This window comes from Macaca thibetana, chromosome 3, assembly GCF_024542745.1.
Source record: "Macaca thibetana thibetana isolate TM-01 chromosome 3, ASM2454274v1, whole genome shotgun sequence".
Lineage (NCBI taxonomy): Eukaryota > Metazoa > Chordata > Mammalia > Primates > Cercopithecidae > Macaca > Macaca thibetana.
The window spans coordinates 152,609,807-152,632,232 of record NC_065580.1 but is presented as its reverse complement, the minus strand read 5'-3'; the positions used below and the strand labels follow the sequence as shown (position 1 = coordinate 152,632,232).

Genomic DNA, 22,426 nt, shown 5'->3' with positions numbered 1-22,426 from the left:
AAGCAATTCAGTCTGGTCTCAACTGGGGAAAGGATGGGAAAGTTCGAAGAATGCGAGGGACCCGGTTGCACTAAGCAAGGGGTTGTTCCCCACAATCTCCCCCTTTGTGCCCCTTAAACTGGTTTTCTCTTTTTTCCTTTTCTAGGTGAGAGGGCTCCCCTCCCAACTCTGTTTCTGACGGGGACGTTAGCAGAGGAGCGACCCCTGCTGGCTGAGAGCTGCAAGTTCGGCAGGGCACATTTGAGACTCAACAGATACAAACAGCCCCTAAAACATCTTTTCAGTCCCAAACTCGATTGCAAGCTTCAGGCTGAGGCCTTACAAAAAAAAAAAAAAAAAAACAGATCTGAGGGATCCAAAGCCAGGCAACAGGCACAACGTAAATGGGTAGCACCAATTCCTGCTGACTAAATTCCCCACCCCACGGAAGAAGGCCATGCTTCGTGGCATAAACAGACCCAGGGAACTCAAGGTTTGCCGACAGCAGGGAGAAAGGGAGGCATAGGCAAGGGCGGCTCATTCCTAGTCTCCAGGTTTTCCCTGCTTCGTGGGTACATACCGCATTAGTACCCATGGCTGGCACCTGCCAAGGTCGCCAGGGCTCAGGGATAAGGAGTGGAGAGTGAACGGATCATGCTGGCTTTCTCTCTCCATCACACCCTGAGTTTTCGCTGAAAGAAGGAAGGGAATGAGGGGCGCCTCTATTCACTGTTTCCGGTTCTCTTCACCACCCCCAGTTTATACTCCTCTGTAGTGTACCCTGAACCACTGGGACTGCTTTGACCCTCAGAATCTGGAGCAAAAACACCTCGGAGCCCTCTGCACAAAGGTTTGGCCAAATTACGAAGGACTGGGTTGGCCCTAGGAAGGAACCATTCATTTCGATACCATTCGGGGCAGTCGAGACTTTTCTGCAGATGTGAGGACAGATGGCCTGAGGCCCCACATGTACAGGGGCCTTTCTATACCTTGCAAGGCAATCCAGACCTTGCTGACAGTGTGGGATTCATCCAGCCCTCCTGTTTGCCATCTCAGAGAAGGCTGCAAGGGGTAAGCCCAGGGAATTAAAAATACGAGTCCTAGAGGCACCCCTGGAAGAGAAGCCAGCTCCCTCAAGCCCTGCTCCTCTGGGTCTACCCTGACCTCCCTGTCCAGCTTCAGCCTCTCACTTGGCCCCTCCTAGAACTTCTCGCTCTAAACAAGCCGCAGTCTCACTCTTGCTCCTCCAACAGATGCCTGGTGAATCTGGGCCCAGTAAGGTCCAAGTCCCCTTCTTCTTACAGGACTTAAAGCAAATTAAGGGGGATCTGGGCAAGTTTTCAGATGACCCTGACAGGCACATAGAGGCTTTCCAGAATTTCACCCAAACATCTGAACTCTCCTGGAGAGACGTCATGTTACTTTTGAATCAGACTGTGATGGATACTGAAAAACAGGCCGCTCCACAAGCAGCAGAGAGATTTGGGGATGAGCTTTGCCTCACATGTAGCATCAGGAAAGGGGGCAAATATTATCCAACCGGAAGAGAAGCAGTACCAGTGAATGACCATAAATAGGACCCCAGTCATGAGACGGAAGCCTGGAGGAGGAGACACTTTCAGGTGTGCGTAACGGAAGGCTTACGTAACACTAAGACCAAGTTGTCCATGATTGACCAGGAATTTGATGAAAATCCAGGCACCTTCTAGGAAAGGCTAAGAGAGGCCTTGGTAAAGCTCAGCTCTCTCTCTGCTGGTTCAGTTGAGGGACAGCGAATCCCAAAGCATAACTTTATTACTCAGGCGGCTCCTGACATCAGGAGGAAGTTGCAAAAACTGGGCCTGGGACCAGATAGTACATTAGAGGACCTCCTAAAAATGGCCACCTCAGTCTTTTATAATAGAGATGGAGGCCCAGGAAAGTGAGAGGAGACACAGGAAAGGGACAAAAGCTTCAGTGACCACCGTGTAAGCCCACAAACCCCAGAATTCCCAGGATGCACCTGTTAACTGCTAAAGATATGGCAAGAATAGTTACCTCATTCTAAAGTTTATCTGCTCTTGAACGAGGTTCAATTTCTGGCACCAGGGTGAAACAGCTCGGGCTACAACTTTGGTGTTAGTATATTTCACTTCTTATCTTTGTGATCTTTGGCAGTAAATTCTTTCTTTGTATAACACACATGTTTAACCCATGCATACTTAACCTTATAAAACCTGGCTTTTTTTCTCTCTCATGCCTAGAAGCCATCAAACTCCATGTGATCAGGCAACCAGAGCCTCAGATGATGACTCCCCTTTGCTAGGAACCCTCAGACAAACCTCTGGGAGGAATCTGACTGCCGTTTTCCCCCAAACAACGTCCCCTGTCAGCAGGAAGCAGCTACGACTGGTCATCGTCCATATTCTAACAGCAGTTAGATGTACATCTTCAGAGAGGGGAAATGATATGGGAGTGTGGGGAAGGGAAGAGTGTGGTCTCTGTAAGTGATACAGAAGGGAGGTGCTGGGGAGAGGAGGGTGTGGTCCCTGGCGAGGGCTCCACCCCTACGGACCTAGGTGAAGACAGGCACTTCTGCCTTCTCACCCAAATGTTGCATTTTCCAAGATCATCACCCTGGCCTGCCATGCCGCCATCCTGGGCCTATAAAAACCCGAGACCCTAGCAAGACAGAGAGAGAAGCTGCTGGAGGCTGAGAGGAACACATCAGCGGAAGGGAAGAAGAAAAGCAGCTGGACACGGAGAGGACGTCAAGGGAGCATGCCAGCAGAAGAGCACACCCACAGACGCTGGCACGCTGTCAGGCCATGGACCGACAGGACGAGGCAGAGTTTGGTTAGGGCAGTCGGAGGAGAGCCGGGGCCACTAAGCGGCCCAACTCCAGGGGAAAACCATTTCCCTTCGGCTCCCCCATCGGCTGAGAGCTACTTCCACTCAATAACACTTTGCACTCATTCTCCAAGCCCAGGTGTGATCCGATTCTTCTGGTACACGAAGGCAAGGACCCCGGGATACAGACACCCCTCTGTCCTTTCCGCAAGTAGAGGGCCTCATTGACCTGGTTAACACAAGCTGCCTACAGACGGCAAAACTAGAAGAGCGCGCTGGAATACACACCCACGGGGGCTTCAGCTGTAAACATTCACCCCTAGACACGGCCGTGGGGTTGGAGCCTGCCTGTCTGTGTGCTCCCCTACTGGTCTGGGCAGCAGGGCACCTGTCTGTGCTCGCCTAGAGGTTTGGGCAGCCAGGCACTGAGGAAGCGAGCCACACCCCCATCGCACACCCTGTGAGGGGGACAAGGGAACCTTTCCCGTTTCAGTAGGTCTTAATAAACACTGAGTGAATGAATGATTATGCACTCAGAAAAATTAGTTACCCTGTCCCACTCCATGCCTGGGAAGTACCAACGGGTACTGAAAGGTAATAGGTAATGTCTAGAGATTTTCTCCACAGGATAGAAACAGAAAGCTCAGATGAGACAGAAGAAAATGTGACACTGCTTTATTTTTAGGATTTTTTTTTTTCTGTTTTTAAAGAAATACATGTGTTGACAGACAGGGTCTTACTTTGTTGCCCAGACTGACCTTGAACTCCTGAGCTCAAGCCATCCTCCCACCTCAGCCTCCCAAGGGCTGGGATCACTGGCATGAGCCTCTGCACCTGGCCCCTAGGATTTTTTTTTTCTTTTTTCTTTTTGAAAATTTTAATTATTATATATATTTTTTTAAGTTCCAGGGTACATGTGCAGGATGTGCAGGTTGGTTATATAGGTAAACGTGTGCCATGGTGGTTTGCTGCGCCAATCAACCTGTCACCTAGGCATGAGGACCAGCATGCATTAGCTCTTTGTGCTAATGTTCTCCACGCCCCCCTGACCCAGCCCTCTCTCAGCAGGCCCCAGTGAGTGTTGTTCGCCTCCCAGGATTTTTTTCTTAAGGAAACGCATCCCATCAGGCATTGAAGTGAGGGTGTTGAATGTCTTTGAGGTTTGTGTGCACTTTTTAACCGGAAGTCATGGCTGAGGACACACAAGCACCTCCTTGCCTATGTAATTTTGTTCCTTTACTGCTTTAAACAAGAAGATGCAGTTTGCATTCCTTTTGCTGTTGGTGCTGTTGGCTTTGTGTTTCTGAACAGAAATAACTTGCCTTACTTTTGCTGTCAAGGTTGTGAAAGCCCCACCCCCATATGTTCCACTCATTTGTCACTGAGACCCTCAGTGTTGCTATCTGTGCATAATATGTGTGGGTCTGGTTGTGTCAAGCATCGGACGATGTCGGTACCTCTCCTCCCTGTGAAGGATGATCCTGTGGACACATTGCTCTAGGCAAGGATGCGCACCCACCGTCCAGGGTTTAACCACATCATTGTCACCATCACAAGGGGGTGACAGCCCTTTACAGATCACACATCCTTTTCCTGGTGATTCTCCCTCTTAATCCCTAAACGAGTACTGCATGATGGGTATTGATTCTTCTTATAGCACAACTGAAAGGGTTGAATGGCTTGTCCTAGAGCACACAGTTTGGCAGGGCTGAGTAAAGTGAAACCCAGTGCTTGTCCCTCCAGGCTGTAGTGAACCTGCACTAGAGTTTTATGAAAGTCCAACTTCCTGGTGATAGGCAGAAAAAGCAACAATTACCTTCCCTGATATTTTCACCTAGCGGACAGTCCTCAGCCCAGAGAACAGCTTCCCAAAGTCCAAGACAGAAGGTACATGTAGGAAATGAAATAGAGGTTCCTCTTCAAAGGGATTTTTCTCCCAGTCTAATTCAGAATAGAGAGTAACCTCTCTTAGAAGCAAAATTTACTCAAAGACCTGTGCTAATCTTAAATTCTACTAGCTGTAATAAAGAAATCAATATACTCTGTTCTTAGCTCCCACATTTTAGCCTAGGTATTTGCCCTGGCATGCCTGAACCGGTCCAAGCAAGCATTAGGTCATAGCCTCTTCCTTATTTGGAAGTGTTTTTGCTTCTCTCAGCATTCCACAAGTTACTTCCTCTCTTCCTTTGTTCTCCTCTGCCTTTGCCTCTTTTGGGAAGTTCTAAGTTGCTAGCCAATAGGGTCTAGTACAGATGTGAGGTCCCATTCCAGCCGATGGAAACCAGACACAGCAGGAGGGTGGACGCGTCAGGTTATAAATGACTCTGTCTCTTTTGTTTGTGTGTGCTCTCATGGCAAGACTGCTAGCGAGCGGCACCCTTTCTGCAGAAAGTAAACTAGCCTTGCTGAGAGATCCTTTGTCTCAGTGTTGATTTTTGCAACACCGAGCACCCGTTCCCAACAGGACACGTGTCTGCCTGTGTGTACACACCCACCCATCAACCACAACCCTACGCCTGAAGCCAGGAACTAGAAAGAAACTCTCAGGGTCACGTCATTGTTTCCGTCTTCAAGTCTCACTTTTTGAACCCGTTACCATTTGGGTCTATGTCTCCATCCCCCCAGATCATCCTCTGATTCTACCAGCGCCAAACCTGGAACCCTCTGCTCCTTTCACTCTTTCTGCACACATTTTCCAGGCACTTCTGCCGCTCAGCATCTCCCAAGGGTGAGCCCTGAGCTTGTGCAGGGATGAATGCTTTCCATGGCTTTTCCTTCTGCCTGCGGTTATGCCCCCCAGTCTCTGGGGATGGGACCCGCCAGGTCTGTCTGGGGAATACACATGTGGGACTGGAACTGGTTCCTCCCACTCTCAGCCCCAGTGACGTGCTCTGTAAGGCTGGTTGTAGATGCGAGCTGCTGCACCTGCCTAAGTGCTTTAGGTTCCCCTCCTGGGATTCTCCTGCCTCTCCAAGCAGCTCTCCAGGGGACCCCATCCTGACACTCAAAGAAAGCAGAAAATGGGGTTCCGGATGAGAAAAGAACTGTTCTGTGAGGAACACAAGTCCTTTTACATGATTGGGCACAGAGAGACGTGGAGAGGGGACAGGAGTCCCGTCCTACGCCCTCTGAGCTGTGTGTTCATCTTCAGGAGCTGTGTGTCATGACCACCAGGAGCCGCTAACCAACAAATCATGCCCACTGGATGCTGCAACCTGCACCACACAGCTCAGCAGTGTTATTTCTGTGAGCCAGCGAGATTCCCAACAAGCAGCTTTGTGTCGGCCTGCTCCATGTTCCCCTCTTTTGCCTTTAAAAACCTGCCTGTAACGAAGGCCAAAGAAAGAAAGCTCACGGCCAGGAAGCTCACGGCCAGGAAGCTCACGGCCAGGCGTACGTGGGTGTGAGTCCTCTGGGCTGCTGTCCTCACCCTGGCTCAAGTCAACTTTTGAAGTTAGACTTCATGCCTCAGCCTCTTCCTTTTAGGTGGATACTGATGGGAATACAGGAAGGGCCCCTGTCCTTCCCTGTCTGAAGCTCAGACTCCGCATGAGAGGACTTCCCACTCCAAGACAGGGGCACGGCTGTCTCAGGATGGAGGAGCTCGTGTCTGCTGAGGATGCGGTTCTGTCCAATGAGGTCAGGAGGGCTGGTGGCAGCGTCTGTTAATTCCGTTGGGGCAGCCAGTGGCAGTTATTCCAGCTGAGGATGCTGGGATGGAGTTTTGTTTTTTTGTGTTTTTTGTGTTTTTTTGTTTTTTTGTTTTTTGAGACAGGGACTCACTCTGTCACCCAGGCTGGAGTGCAATGGCAGGATCTCAACTCACTGCAGCCTCAACCTCCCAGGTTCAAGCAACTCTCCTGCCTCATCCTCCCAAGTAGCTGGGATTACAGACATGCACCACCACGCCTGGCTGATTTTTGTATTTTTAGTAGAGAGAGGGTTTCACCATGTTGGTCAGGCTGGTCTCGAACTCTGACCTCAGGTGATTCTCTGCTTCGGCCTCCCAAATTGTGGGGATTACAGGCGTGAGCCACCGCACCAGGCCTGGGATGGAATTTTAAGTGAACCGTGGCCCTTAGATCATGAGCCCAGCTTCAGTGTCTAACGAAACGGCACCACAGGGATGGGAGAGAGGGGAAGATTCGCAGATCATGCCGAAACCTCTGGTTAGCCCCTGGCTTCCACATCCTTCCCACAACCAAGTGCCGCACAGCCCCTTTTCCATGTCCTCCCCGCTCCCTGGTGGCAGAGGCCCCGTTGGTAAAGCAACAATGGAGAAGTGGAGAAGATAAAAGAGCTGTGAAAACTGCCCCAGAGAAGCTGCAGGAGGCTTTGCTGGAATCAGGTTTTGCATCCCCGAATCGGAGCTCCATTTGTTGGGTCAGGGACCATGCCTATTGGTTCAAGAACTGACAGAAGAGGTGTCTACAGAATGCTTGCTGGGAGGATAAATAAACAGCTAAAGGAAATTTTATCTGAGCCTGAAAACTGCCTGCACCAGCACAAAATTAAAGCCCCAGCACCCTCAGGCTAGGCCTGCTGGAAAAATTCCTGTGTGTCAGCTCCGGGAAGACGTGGGCAAGATGAGGCACATCCTGACCAATGCAGGAATTGGCCCTGCTCTTCTGCTGGCCCCTCTTCCACTGTGATGCTAAAAATCCCATCGAAGCCGGTCATCCAAGCAGCAGGAAGTAAGAAGGTCAACGTTTGCATAGCCATTTAGAAGTTTCCTGGAAACCTGGCTCTCTCCCCACCGTCGCCCCGCGAGCACAGTAGGGACGAGCTTGAGCTCGGAAATCAGAAAGCCTCAAGTGTGAAACCTCAGTCTTCTTCCTTATTAGCTGTGACACTTTGGGGAAATTACTTAACCTCTCTGAACCTCAATTTCCTCAAACTGTAAAATGGGGCTAATGTTGGGTGACACTCAGCATAATGGCAGGAATAGAGTTAGTGCTCAGTAAATGCTGCTCTCATTGGCCCCACAGCCCATTCCACCATTCCCTTCTTTCTCTTCCTCCCCACAACCCAACTTCATCATTGCCTACGAACAGCCACAGGATAGAACTCGGGACAGTTCGTGACAGCTCTGGACAGCCCAGAGGTTATTTACAAGCCTAAGAGCAACCAATGCGGCCTGCCCAACTGCCCAGCTGTTTGTAAAGCACAGAGAAGCTGGTGGTGCCCATAAGCCACATCGCTTTCTAGGAATGACAGGGGCATGGATTTACAAAGTCACTCTTGACCCTTTAAAATAACACAACTATTTTTTGCTCCCACCATATCTCAAGTGGTACCCAGATTGTGATGCCTTCCATCCGGTGAGTAGTGTCACCTGGAGAGGAGGTGACTGATTTAGGGCCCCGGTTTGGGGCTGAACCAGGGTCAGCCACTTCTTCGTGTGTTGGCCGCCAAAGGGATTGGACCAGATGATCGTGAAAGAACCTTCCGATGTTAAGATGTAGAGTTTCGATGGTTCCATGATAGAGAAGGATCACAGAAAACTAAGATCCACAAAGCTTAACCTCCCGGGGGACAATCGCAATGCTGTAATGTCAAGTTAATGCTAACACAGCATAGTTTGACGTGAGTGTGACAGCACAGGGAGGTCGGGGGCCTGGGGGCTTCTCAAACTCATTCTCACACCAGATGTGGCATCAGGAACGGCCTGAAGGGAGGCTAAGGGATCCTGCCCTCTCCCCAGCTCTGACGATGCCTCCACAGTGAAGAAGAGACAGGGAGCCCCTGACTCTGCACTTTCACTGGCTACTCCCACACTGGGGGGCAGGGGAGGAGGAAGACCCCAACACGTCCTACCACCACTGCAGACTCCTACCAAGCTTCAGTTCTCACCTGCGCCGCTGCCCCAAACCACCCCTGAGAGCCATTAGGTGGCAGCTGTGCTTCGCCTGCAAAAGGTCTTCCTTTGCCAATGTTTGTCACAAGGTTTTGCATATCATTTGCATAAATTTGCAGGTAGGATTCAAAAGGTTCTGATTCCAGTTACACAAGACAAAACACACTGACTGCACTTGCAGTGGAAGAAGGTTTTCAGGAGAGCACGCCGGAGTCGCTTCCCAGGGCTGGGAGAGGTGGTCGAACTATGTGCGGCTGGGGTGCCCAGAGAGGGCCTTCCCCACGATCCAGGGAATCAGAGCTTTTCCAGCGTTGGCTTGAAATCACGGCTAATAGACAGAAAAGCGCTCTTCCCAACCCCAGGGGAAGACTGGGGAGGTGGGCAGGCGCACAAGGCCCACTGATTCCATCCAAGAGGGGGCATGGAAGGCCAGTGGCCAGCCCACGCCTGGAGCTGCTCCCTCCCGGGAAAGGAAAACAGAATCCTGAGATGCCAAGCTCACTATTCCAAAGGGAAAGGGAAAACTTGGAAATGGCGCCACGCAAAAACCTGCCTTTCAGGAGAACCGGTCTGTTTCTGAACAGACAGCTTGCAAGACGGCCGGCCGTGTGTCTCCCCAGGGGCCTCCCGCACCCTGGCAGTGTCGATGAACAGCTGATCCTCGCGAGCGTGGGACAAAAGCAAGACTAGGACTTGCTTTTATTTTTGTTCAGGAACACAAAGTCAACACCACCAGCCGCTAAAGGAATATAAACCACCTCTTGCTTGTTTAAAGCAGTGAAAGAACAAAATTACATAGGCAAGGAGGGGCTTTTGTGTCTCCAGCCATGACTTCTGGTTAAATGCTCGAGACAAACTCAGGCTTGGCTTTTCCTTCTGCTCTGTGTCCACTCTACCTGATGGAAGATGCAGGTTTGCTGAGGGCCAGGTGAGTGCATAAAGGGCTCTTCCCCTACACCCGTTCACTTGTAATGTGCACTCAGTGAGCGCTAATAAAAGCCTCGCAGGAACCTGACCATTCGCTTCATCGCCTACCCACGCTTTTCTCTCTCCCCTTCCCCTCCTGCCCTCTCCTCTCTTCCTCTTTTAAATACTCAGCACCTCAAAACGCTCTGTGGAAAAGGCCCGGGCACAGGTCCTGCTGTGACTGGTGTTGCTTTCTCCCGGGCAGATCCTCAGCCTCGGCATCATACCCCTCGAAGCTGACTGAGACCCGGCTCACCCACTTTGTTTTGCGCTCCAAATACTGAGTGTCTGGTAACTTACCCAGAAGTTCTTAGATTTCCAGCTACTCAAGCCAGGCTCTGATTTCCAAAATAATGCCAAATCTAGAACAGTTTGGGGAATGAGGGGATCTGGCTGAGGGATGGGAGTTGGAACAGCTGTGGCACCATCAGCCTCACATAAACAGAAACGAATTACTCAGCCAAACAAGAGAAGAGCAAGGCCCAGCTGGAAAAGCACATGGATGAGTCTGCAAACCAAAAACGTACCGGAGATAGGCCTCAATCAATGGAGAAGTTTATTTGTCAAGGCTAAGGACGCACCCAGGAGACAGGTCTGTGCCTCTCTCCCAAGATGATGTTGAGGCCTTCAGTCAAGGGCAAAAGCTGGCTGGAGGGGACAGAGGGAGGAGGGTATGGTCACATGACTGATTGCCCCACGCTGCAGGAGAAAAGGAGCAGGTGGGAACGGTCAGTTACCTGTTTATCTCGTGCTCAGTAAATCGTTACTTTCCATGAGGTAAGGTGCACACAGAGCAGTCACTGGTGGAGATGCTGACCCTCTCGTCTGTCGCTGTCTGCTTAGGGGCAAAGGGAAAGGCAGCTTCTTGCAGGACTCAGCTTGCAGCTTAACTTTTTCTTCTTGGTTGAGTGAATTGTGGTCTCGAGTTTCTATCTTCCTTTCACAAGTGCTGACCCAGCGAGGCCAATCGTGTGTGATCAGGAGCCCCTGAATGACTTGGTGGAAAGCAGAGTCCGAACCCCTGCCCAGGACACTTGGGAAAGCCTTGCTGGCCGGACGGAGGGGAAGGAGGCTCTCGGAGACTGCCCCAGAGGGGAGTGGCTCTCCACTGGCCACAGCGATGGCTGGAAAACAGCGAGCCCCGGGAAAACACGAAGGTCCCAAAGCCGGGTAAAGTAGACACTGAGTTTATTATTTGCCAGACAAGGGGAGGCTTCCATTTCATTATGAAAGGTCAGGAGTGCTCTCTGAGCTGAAGGTGAACAGACAGCTGCGGTGTAGAAAACAGGAAGTTTTGTCCACAGTTCTGATTGGCGGAAAAAGCAAATTGTAAACCCTCTCAGGACCGCTGCTGTTCCGATTTGTGTCGCAGAAGCAGGAGTACAGTTCCTGCAAGACCCTGGCAGGTCTGGTCTGGGCTGCATGGCCCCGGGGGCTGCGATCTGAGCCTCTTCTCATGGGGGAGGGGTTTCTCTGGCCTCCACATAGGTTAAGAGGGAGGAGCCCCGGGGCCTTGCGCCCATCAACCCCTCTCATCCTCGCTGCCTGTGACAGATGGACAAGCAGCTCTCCTGGCTGCAGAGACGAGATGACCACAGGAGAGCCGGCAGAGGATGCTGTTTCCAGGGCGCTAGGACAGCCAGCACACAGAGAGACGGAGGCACGCAGCCTGAGTCCCAGTCAGCTGGAGGACATGTGGTTAAAATGCTGCTGAATGGGGAAAACATCCCGGGCCCAGGAGCTGAGGTCCCTGTCGGTGGGGCCGTGGGGAGGGTGTGACACAGGCCATGCCCAGGCTTGTGATTTCTGACCTCGCCCCAGTGCATTTATGGGTAAACTGAGGCTGGGAGGGACGCCTCTCCCTGTACAGGGAGGTGTCCGTGGTGAGGGGCTGTGCCCACCCACTGCCGAGAGAGTAGCACCTGTGCTTTTGTGAACAGCAATATAAATACAGTTCCCTTCAGATAAAACACAATAAATAGGTGGCGGCAATGGTGGGACGGCACCACACTGGCTCAGGCGGCCGGGCGCACTCTGCAGGAGTGGGGACACAAGCCGAGGTCCTGTTGTTTGAGGTAAAAATTTATAGAAACGGTTCCTTGACAGTGAAATCCCTGCTTAACATTCAGATGGGCGAGTGCTGGCAGGGGCTCTGGGCCTCCACCTGTAAGACCCGGACTGTCACTGGGGCTGTGGCTCAGAAGGACCCAGAGGTGGATGGACGTCCCTGCCCGAACTAGGGCTGCAGATGGCCCCACCTGCACCCTGCCTGATGCCCAGGCCTGGGCTGCCCTAGGCTCGGCCCACCTGGATGTCCAGGGCCACTTGGGGGGAGGTGCTGGGGTCCCGCCCCGCCTGGCCACCCCAGTTGCTCCTGGACAGCCGCGGCCTCAGCGCGTCCTCAGCCGCAGGACCCTGGAGAGGGGCTCCTTGGCGCTGGAGTAGATGAGGTAGGCGCCGGCCGTGGTGCTGAAGGCCTCCCAGTCCCTGCAGCCGACGGTGGGGAGGCTGTGCACCGCCACGAAGCCCTCGTAGCCCTGCCACCTGCGGGACAGACAGCGGCAGCCAGGTCAGCCTGGGCTCTGCGGGGTGGCTCTTCTTCCCGGGCTCCCACCCGCGCTGTCGGGGACCCAGCAGCTCTGGGTCACATCCAGGCCTCTTCCATCCCCCACTGGCACGGCGTGGAGAGATTGATTCTGGGCCACGAGGAGAGAGAGATTGATTCTGGGCCATGAGGGCCTTCTCATCTTGCAAAGCAGGAGGCTGAGGCCCAGAAGAGGAAAGATTCCAGATCTCACCAAGATCCCAGCGCTACCTCCTATCCACCCAAGATCCTGCCCCCAGGGACTCCCACACGTGTAGTTCTGAGGGTCGGCCTCAATCGTGAGGTACGTGACTTTCCCCAGGGCCCCCTCAAACACACGCAGGCCACCGTGCAGGCGGGAGCCCCTCTGTCCTCAGACACAGGAGCCCAGCTCTCTGCCCGCTGCTCTGCAGCCCCACGTCAGGGGCTGCCCCAGGCCCTCATTCTCGCTCTGGGCAGCCGCTGGTCGCCAGGGTTTGCCTTCAAAAGGACTCGTTTATCCCAGGGGCTTCCATTTCCGAGGCATGGAGTCCCCAAGGCAGGGCGCCGACATCAAAGGGCACGAGTTGTTTAAATTTAATTAAATATTAAATATCAAAGTATGAAAATAAATTCTTCCATACTGCTTTCTGGAGAAGCCGTGGTGGCTCCTGTTCTCATGGGAAAGAGCAGGGTGGGATCCCCCAGGATCCCCCACCCACTCCACTACCCATCTTTAAAATGCCTCCAAACAAATGGGGGAGAACCTGTCAGGGTTTTGCTTTGAGGACAAATCACTTACAGTGTTTATTCTTCTAAAAATTCCTATTCATATCTTTTTTTTTTTCTTTTTTTTGAGACAGAGTCTCGCTGTGTCTCCCAGGCTGGAGTGCAGCGGAGCTATCTCGGCTCACTGCAAGCTCCTCCTCCCGGGTTCACGCCATTCTCCTGCTTCAGCCTCCCCGAGTAGCTGGGACTACAGGCGCCCGCCACCATGCCCGGCTAATTTTTTGTAGTTTTAGTAGAGACAGGGTTTCACTGTGTTAGCCAGGATGGTCTCGATCTCCTAACCTCGTGATCCATCTGCCTTGACTTCCCAAAATGCTGGGATTACAGGTGTGAGCCACCGCGCCCGGCCAATTCCTATTCATATTGTTTGTCCATTTTTCCAAATTTAAAAACACATCTCTTATTAGTTTGTAAGGTTCGTTTTCTGTCATATGTGTGGCAAAGAGTTTGTCTTTTGCTTTTGAATAGGATGTCTGTTTCCACAGAAAGCTTTTAATGCAGGTGGTCAGACCCAGTGCCTTTCCTTCCAGGCTTGTCTTCTTCATAGAACCCTGAGGTTATGCAACTTCCCTTAGCTTTTCTTCTTTTTCACATTTGGACTTTTAATCCATTTAACATTTATTTTTATGTACAATGTGAAGTGGAGTAAGCTTTGTTTTCTTCCAGATTACATGAAGCTAATCTCCCAAATCATATGGAATTATCAAGTAAAGCCCATCCTTTTCTCATTGCTTTCAAATACAGTATTTATGGCCAGGTGGGGTGGCTCACACCTGTAATCTCAGTACTTTGGGAGGCTGAGACGGGCAGATCACTTGAGGTCAGGAGTTCGAGAACAGCCTGGCCAACATAGAGAAACCCCATCTCTACTAAAAATACAAAAATTAGCCAGGCATGGGCCAGGCGCAGTGGCTCACGCCTGTAATCCCAGCACTTTGGGAGGCTGAGACGGGCAGATCACAAGGTCAGGAGATTGAGACCATCTTGGCTAACACGGTGAAACCCCATCTCTACTAAAAATACAAAAATGTAGCTAGGCATGGTGGCGGGTGCCTGTAGTCCCAGCTACTCAGGAGGCTGAGGCAGGAGAATGGCGTGAACCCAGGAGGCGGAGTTGCAGTGAGCCAAGACTGCACCACTGCACTCCAGCCTGGGTGACAAAGCAAGACTCCATCTCAAAAAAAGAAAAAAAATTAGCCAGGCATGGTGGCCCATGCCTGTGGTCCCAGCTACTAGGGAGGCTGAGGTGCGACGATTGCTGGAGCCTGGGAATTTCAGCCTGCAATGAGCCGAGATTATGCCACTGAACTTCAGCCTGGGCCACAGAGTGAGACCCTGTTCCCCCCAAAAAATAAATAAATAAAAAGGAGATATTATTAAAAAGTTACCAGGCCCAGATGGTTTTATAACCGAATTTAACCCAGCTGTCAGAAATGAGAGAAAAATCCTATTCTTCAGACTATCCCAGTCCACAGGTGCAGTCAGAAAGCCCTGCAGTGTCCACAGGTGCAATTAGAAAGCCCTGCAGTGTGTATTTACCGTTAGACTTCATTTTAAACTGGATACAGCTAAGTCCCTGAAAGAAAACCACTGAGCAATCTCACTTCCTATTATAGATGCTAAAAGCTTAAAGACAGGCAATTGGAAGCCAGTGACTTATTAAATAATTCTGCATCATCACCAAGTGGCATCGGGTCTAAGAATGCAAGGAGATCTCTCACTATAAATCATGACATCAGCAGTAAATGTGGCGGACTGCATCACGCACTCACAGATGCCAAAGGAGACCCCAGCCCTGACCCGGATGGCCCACAGCCCATCGAACGGCCATGCTCCGATGTGCTCGTTAAATTAGAGTAAGGCAGGACAGCTGCCGCTTCTGCCGCCATCCAAAATTGTTCTGGAAGCTTTATCTAGGGAAGCAAGCTAAATAATCAATTAGAACACTAGAAATCAAGGGGAAATGTTCTTTATTCTCAGAGGTAATTATATTCCTAGGTCCCCTGAGAATCTTTTTAAGAGAAGCTATTAGAACTGATAGTTTGGTTTGGTGGCTAGACACAAAAAATGATTGTTATGAGCAGCTGCAAATGAAAATTAAAAAAAAAAAAGCCAACCCCATTCGTTAAATGTACAATACTTGGAAAACTCCTAGAAATAAATGTGTTGAGAACACCACAGTGTCTATGAGCTAAAAATTAAATATCAACGACTCCCACGTTAGGATGTCCACACACCGCATCCCTGCTGGGATCCAAAGGCAGAAGCGCCAGCACGCGTGGGTCATGGCTACACCTGGAGCAGGGGCCGCTCAGACCCCACACAGGTGCAGCCAGCAACGGGCTGTCCACTGGGCCCAGCCAGTCTCGGGAAATGACACCTGACTTGGGACTCGCTGTGAGCCAATGGCACCTGCGAGAAGAGGTGAGCCCCCAAGGGGAAGCAAGGCGCTGGGGGGAAGCCGGCCTCAGTGAGCCCACAAGGGGAAGGAAGGCGCTGGGGGGAAGCCGGCCTCGGCAGCTCATTACCTGTAAATAATACTGTTCACCGAGAAGCTGCGCCCATCAAAGGAGTTAGCGACGACCAGGAAGTAATCTTCTCCCACCGAGAAAAACTCCCAGTCCAGAGCGCTGCGGGAACAAGTGAGCGGATATTAGGACACAACAGACATCGCCGGAACTGGGGGGTTGGCCCGAAGCCACCTCCAAAATTCACGGAGGAGGAGCCGGGGCCAAGGTGGGGAATGACTTTCTCACAGTCACATATGTGTTGGTGTATTCCAGGAAAATGTAAATTAGTTGTTTGCTTAAAAAACATTTCAAATTTTATTTTTATTTTATTATTTTATTTATTTTTGAGATGGAGCCTCACTCTGTCACCCAGGCTGGAGTGCAGTGGCGAGATCTCAGCTCACGGCAACCTCCACCTCCCAGATTCAAGCGATTCTCCTGCCTCAGCCTCCCCAGTAGCTGGGATTACAAGTGTGCGGCACCACACCTGGCTAAGTTTTGTATTTTTAGTAGAGATGGGGTTTCACCATGTTGGCCAGGCCGGTCTTGAACTCCTGACCTCAAGTCAGGCCCACCTCGGCCTCCCAAAGTGCTGGGATTACAGGTATGAGCCACCATGTCTAGCCTCAAGTTTTAAATTGTGGTAAAATATATATAACATAACATTTCCCACCTCAACCATCTTTAAGTGCACAGATCACAGGCATTAAGCATGTTCACATTGCTGTGTGGCCGCCAGCACCATCCACCTCCAGAACGCTTTCATCCTGCAAAACTGAGGCTCTGCACCCAGTAAACGTCGCCCCCCACCCCCTCCCCACGCCACTTTCTGTCTTTATGAATTTGACCACTCTAGGGACCTCATATAAATGGAATCACACGGTATTTGTCCTTTTGTGCCTTAGCTGAGACTCCAGTGACTCAAGGTTCATCCGTGTTGTAGTGCGTGTCAGAATCTCCTTCCTTTTTCACTCCTCTGTGTGAATGCACACGTTGTGTTTATCCATGCGCCGACGGACACCTGGGGAATTTCCTCCATGTGGCTACTGTGAATAATGGTGCTATGCACACTGGGGTACAAAAGTACACTTTTAAGAGGTTGAATCAATCAGAGAAGAAGTCTCAGGCTCCTGGCACCTGCTGGAGGCAGGAGCTTGGTTTCCCACTCTGGACACTGCGCAGAAATGGAATCACAGTGCTGTGGCCTCTGTGCCTGGCTTCTTCTCTCAGCACTGTGTCCTCAGCTGGGAGGTCAGCAGCCGTGAGGTCACTCCAGGAGGGGCCTGCAGGACCTGCTGGTTCACAGATATTCTCCTACAAGCGGAAGTTGTTTCTTGTTGCAAACAAATTTGCTGTGTCCTGTCTTAAACAGGAGTCTCGCCTGAATTTGCAAAGGGTGCATCTGTGCTTGGGGACAGCTCAGTTTGTGGGGTCTGATAAGCGGCTCCCCTGGAACCTTTCCCCACCGGGAGCCCACCTGCTGAAGTGTCAGTGTTAGCCCCACATCTCGAGATGAGGAAAGGGAGGTTGGAGCCATGCACACGCAAGCATCTTACGGACATGCAGGCCAGGCCGGTGCCTCTGGGTGCATCAGCCTCAGGGCTGTGGCCAGTTCAGACAGCAGAGGGGCCTCATCCCAGTGCTTCCCTGCAGGCAGTTGAGGGGCCGGCCTGCAGCAGGAGCTCAGACAGGACCCTGGGAGAGGGAGGGATCATGCAGGTGTCCAGCGACAGGAAGGGCGGGCAGAGTCCATGGGGCCTTGGGCTCCTCACTCCTTTGGTCAGTCAGGGTGACATCTGGAGCCACCTCCATTAATGGCGGGTTATGATTTGGTTCCCATGGAGCCCGTGCCAGCTCGTCCTCCTCCCTCGTCGCTGGGAGGAGGACGAGGATGCCTGTGATCACATACTCTGGTCTGGAAGCACGGCCGCGGGCTCCGAGTCAGTGTGAATCCGCAGGGTTACTCCTCAATCGGATCTGAGCTCTAAAACCCAGACCCGAGGAAGACAAGCGGCCATGCTGGATGTACCAGTGGTGGAAGATCCTGTCTGGCTGCTCCAAGGCTCACATCAGAAGCCGGCTTCAGTTTCACCACAAAATAAGGCATCTAGTGACCAATTCTGCCTCCAAAGCAGCCCTGGGTCACACTCGCTGTAGGACAGATGTTATTCTTCAGAATCATGCCCTCTGGCAAATGCCCATCATCGGACAGATGGGCGGATGGAGCGTGACTCAGCCACGAGAAGGGGGACGCTCGGACCCACGCGGCCACACCACCAACCCGGAAGACACGGTGCTGCGAGAAAAAGCCAGGCACAGAGGCCACAGCTCTGCAATTCCATTTCTGTGCGTGTCCAGAACGGGAAATCACAGAGACAGGAAGTGAGCCCGGGGGTGCCCGGTGGGGAGGGAGGGGCTGGCAAAGGGTGTGGGGGCTCCTTCTGAGGGGAGGAGAATGTTCCAGAATTGACTGCAGCCATGGCTGCACATATTTGTGGATTTAACAGAACCACTGAATTGTAGAAAGCAAACACAGCAGACCGTTTGAAGGCAGTCAGAGCCAAGGTTACACACAGAAGCCGCGAAACCCCTCAGCACCCTGGAAAGAAACCCCTCAGCACCGGGTTTTGGACTCGGTGAGGCCACAGCACATCTCCCAGAAGTGCAGGGAACTCCCCATTCTGAGTAGAAGGGCTAGGAGTGTGACTTTCGTGTGCTGTTTTGATGGTAATTATTAAACATTACCTCAATTAATAAATACCTTCTGTGTTTCATAATTTAGTTCATAAACTGTCCACACCACTGTCCAGTGGTGACACGGCCGTAAGTCACAAGTGTGTAGCTGCGTCCCGTCAGCTCTCGCAGCTTTCAAATACTGAGGTGTCTGCCTCATCCGTTTCTAGACTGGCATCGTCTCCACAACTAATTTTTAATCCCAGTTCATTCTCCAACTTGTCTTATTCTAAACGCTGTTCTAAAAAGCCTCATCTATGTTTTGTTCTCGGCGTTGACATTGGATGGGGTGGATTCATGCTGGGGACACACAATTGCCGCAGCCGCCCAGTGCCTGTTTCTCCTGCCACGGCCGCCAGGCCACGCAGGGGTCACGCCGCTGCCGCTCAGTGCCTGTTTCTCCTGCCACGGCTGCCAGGCCACGCAGGGGCCACAGAACCCACTCACCCCAGAATCCCCAGTGCCCCCGGCAGGCACCGCTGCTGGCTCTTTTTCTTTATTCTGAGAGTTCTTTTTTTTTTCAATTTTTAAAAATCAAATAAGTAAGATACAAGTAAGTTAACATTGTCGTCCTGTGTAAAATCAGCAGTTCAGAAGTAACAGTGCAAATAGGGAAACTCCTTCCTGGCCTGCCTGCACACCCCTGCAGCCCGCCTGGTCCTGGGGTGACTGCTGACGGTGAGGCACTCTCTTCCAGAGTCTTCTCTGCACTTCCATGGGTGCGCACAGCTAAGCAGCACACAGCAGCTGGGCTCGCTCCTCCGTACTCGGGTCATAAGATTTCGCTGCACCTCACCCAGCCCTTTCCACAGAGCAGTTCATCTTGGAGACTTTTCTCCTTGAAGGGTCTAAAGGTATGCGTTGTTGTGTCTCTCAAGCTGAGATTAGAGCCCAGTGCCCAGGAGGGGTAGGTGAATCGTTACCCAATGAAATAGGAGTACATGAAACCTGAGGAAACCTGGAAAAGCCGCCAGCTCCATCCCAGGGTGGGCACGGGCCGGATTCCAGCTCCAAGCTTGACCCATGGCCCTTGGCTCTGGGATCTGAGTAATAAAGATTCGATTGCAGGTTTATTCACAGATTTCTGAATCCCACCCCAGAGGAAGCCCCATGCTGGTCAGGACGGTTATGGATTCTCAGTGCCTGCTGTCCAAAATGTGGTGGCCACCTAATCTCCTGTGGCCCCGCAGAGCGTGTCAGTCTGGAACCATCACTTTCTTGTACATATACACCCACCCTCCATGTTCCCTGGATCGCACGTCTGTCTCAACACGCCAGTCTCCGTGTCCTGGTGTTGTCCGGGAGGATGCAACATCAGGGAAAGGGAGTAATCGTGTCTGGTGGCAGCTGGCACCAGCAGGCTGTGGGCACTCGAAGCCTGCACCTCGCACCTGTCCCCGTGGGGCCTTGGCTGTCCCTCCACACGACGGGCAGGAAGCCCCCTCCTGCCTCCACTGCCCGGATGAAAGGAGGTGACGGGTGTGAAGGGGCAGAACTCTGCACACAGCGCCCGGCTCTGGGAACCAAACCTGTGGCTCAGGGCAGCACTGACTTCCCCAGGCCAGTCTTTCCACAGGAAGGGTGGTGAGGATGAGCCTAACGGGGATTCCGACATGGTGGGCCTCCCAGAGGTCAGCCCACCCTCCCACCGGCCTGCGGTGACACATACCTGCAGGTGAGGATGTCCTGGAACTTGACAAAGGCCTGCGCGGTCACGTTCAGCTCGTAGATGACTGAGTTGATGACGTAGGAATCATTCTGGACTTGCATCTCCACATCGTAGCTGTGACTGTTCGCCACAGCGAGGAAGATCCTCTCCCCAATGTGGAAGACCTCCCAGTCCGCAGCACCGAATGTCTAGGACCAAAGGAGAGCAGGTGCAGAGGTGTGGGTGAGCGGTGCAGAGGTGTGGGTGAGCGGTGCAGAGGTATGGGTGAGTGGGTGCAGATGTGTGGGAGAGTGGGTATAGAGGTGTGGGTGAGTGGTGCAGAGGTGTGGGTGAGCGGTGCAGAGGTGTGGGTGAGTGGGTGCAGATGTGTGGGAGAGTGGGTATAGAGGTGTGGGTGAGTGGGCACAGAGGTGTGGGTGAGTGGGTGCAGATGTGTGGGAGAGTGGGTATAGAGGTGTGGGTGAGCGGTGCAGAGGTGTGGGTGAGCGGTGCAGAGGTGTGGGTGAGCAGGCACAGAGTTGTAGGTGAGTGGATGCAGAGGTGTGGGTGAGCGGGTGCAGAGGTGTTGGTGAGCGGTGCAGAAGTGTAGGAGAGCGGGCGCAGAAGTGTGGGTGAGCAGGCGCAGAGTTGTGGGCAAGTGGGTGCAGAGGTGTGGGTGAGCTGTGCAGAGATGTGGGTGAGCAGGCGCAGAGTTGTAGGTGAGTCGGCGCAGAGGTGTGGGTGAGTGGGCACAGAGGTGTGGGTGAGTGGGCGCAGAGTTGTGGGCAAGTGGGCACAGAGGTGTGGGTGAGCGGGCGCAGAGGTGTGGGTGAGCGGGCGCAGAGATGTGGGTGAGCAGGCGCAGAGTTGTAGGTGAGTGGGCGCAGAGGTGTGGGTGAGTGGGCACAGAGGTGTGGGTGAGTGGGCACAGAGGTGTGGGTGAGCGGGCGCAGAGGTGTGGGTGAGTGGGCACAGAGGTGTGGGTGAGTGGGCGCAGAGTTGTGGGTGAGTGGGCACAGAGGTGTGGGTGAGCGGGCGCAGAGTTGTGGGTGAGCGGGTGCAGAGGTGTGGGTGAGCGGGCGCAGAGGTTGTGGGTGAGTGGGCACAGAGGTGTGGGTGAGCGGGCGCAGAGGTGTGGATGAGCAGCACTCTCCCTGGCTGTCCTCAGGCTGCCACTTGGCAGGACATGGGATCTTTGCACAGCCCAGTGCCTGCTGAGCTGCAGGTGCCAGATGCGGCACTCCTGCTGGCAGCCTCCTTGGCCACCACTCTCTTCCTGAATATTAGTGCCAGTTGTGCCCACCCCCACCCACCCACAGCAACCATCTGTGTGACTTGCTTCTCAGCAATCCATGCCTCCACCTACTCCAGGCCCCAGTGCTGTGTGTCCTATGAGCACCACCTGCTGTTTCACCTCTTCCAGGAAGCCCACCCTGATCCCTCTAGTCCTAGCCTCAGACACTGAAGTAACTCTCGAGTTTTCTCTTACACGCTCTCCCTGGCCTTGCAGTTTGGCCGAGGCTTCCCTCTGGCTCTGTAGACAGAAGCCATCTCTGGGTTCCTGTGCTTGCCATTCCTCCACAAATCACTTACCACCCTCAAGAGGCAACAGGTCTGGGGCTGCACATGGAGGCCCAACCGCAGGCACCTCTGCCACCATCCTTGAGCTGCAGGAGCCTGTCTGCACGTGGGGCCCGCAAGGCGGAAGCTTATGCCAGCACACTGGGGATAAAGGTGGCGGGGCTGCACGGGGAACGGGCGGCTGCTTCCCTGGGGACAGTGTCCCCCCAGGCCGGGCATCCCTGCACACGGTCCCAGGCAGTCATGGCTGAGGACAGAGCTGGTCTTGCTGCGGGGCTGCGTCTCTTCCTGACTCACCCCCGTCCAGAGAGCCTTCTGCCTGAGGGACATCGTGCGCCACCTGGGCCAGGTGCGAGGCAGCTCTAAGAGCCTCCCGTGACAGCAACCACTGGGACGTTTTCTATTTGCCCAAATCAACTGGCAAGGGCCCGGCTCAGACGCTCCCGGGTCTGATGCGACCTGCCCTCCGCAGTAGGTCAGGTACCCTCCCTTGTTTGTATGTTCAGGACAGGGCTGCCCAGGCGCCTTCGGGTCCCCCTGACTGTCCGGCGCCTGCCCGGCCGGCTCAGGTGCTGCAGGAAAGAGAAAACTCTGGGCCCAACGTCAACGTGCGTTCTCCACGCCCAGCAGGGGGCGCCGTTGCCCGCCCGACCCCGGAGAGCCTGGGCTGCAGGGGAGGGCGCGGTGCCGGAGGACGCGGTGCTGCAGGGGAGGGCGCGGGCGCAGGGGTGGTGCTGCAGGGGAGAGGAGGGTGCGGTGTGCTGCAGAGGAGGGTGCGGTGCCGGAGGACGCGGTGCTGCAGGGGAGGGCGCCACAGGTGAGGACGCAGCTCCGTGGGCACCAGGCAAGGTCCCAAGGCCGATCCACAGCCGGTCAGAGGAGCGCACATGGGTGAGCTTAAGCTAAGAGACCAAGACTCACCAGGCAAGGACATGGGACTAGGACACCTGGCAGCGCTGAACCCCGGGGGG

The 22,426-nt window shown here is 53.3% G+C and overlaps 2 protein-coding genes across 2 annotated transcripts in view; both read right to left on the bottom strand.

The window, feature by feature from the left end:
• Positions 1-22,426, bottom strand: part of CFAP410 (cilia and flagella associated protein 410) — a 413,721-nt gene that overhangs the window by 141,755 nt on the left and 249,540 nt on the right. The window lies entirely within an intron of this gene.
• TSPEAR (thrombospondin type laminin G domain and EAR repeats) overlaps positions 10,170-22,426 on the bottom strand; it is a 227,537-nt gene continuing 215,280 nt past the window's right edge. The window contains exons 10-12 of the mRNA XM_050784539.1: positions 19,896-20,083; positions 15,512-15,613; positions 10,170-12,175 (exon numbers count right to left, since the gene is read on the bottom strand). Of these exons, the coding sequence (XP_050640496.1) occupies positions 12,022-12,175; positions 15,512-15,613; positions 19,896-20,083 (444 nt within the window). The 3' untranslated portion in view covers positions 10,170-12,021. The remainder of the gene's footprint in view (positions 12,176-15,511; positions 15,614-19,895; positions 20,084-22,426) is intronic.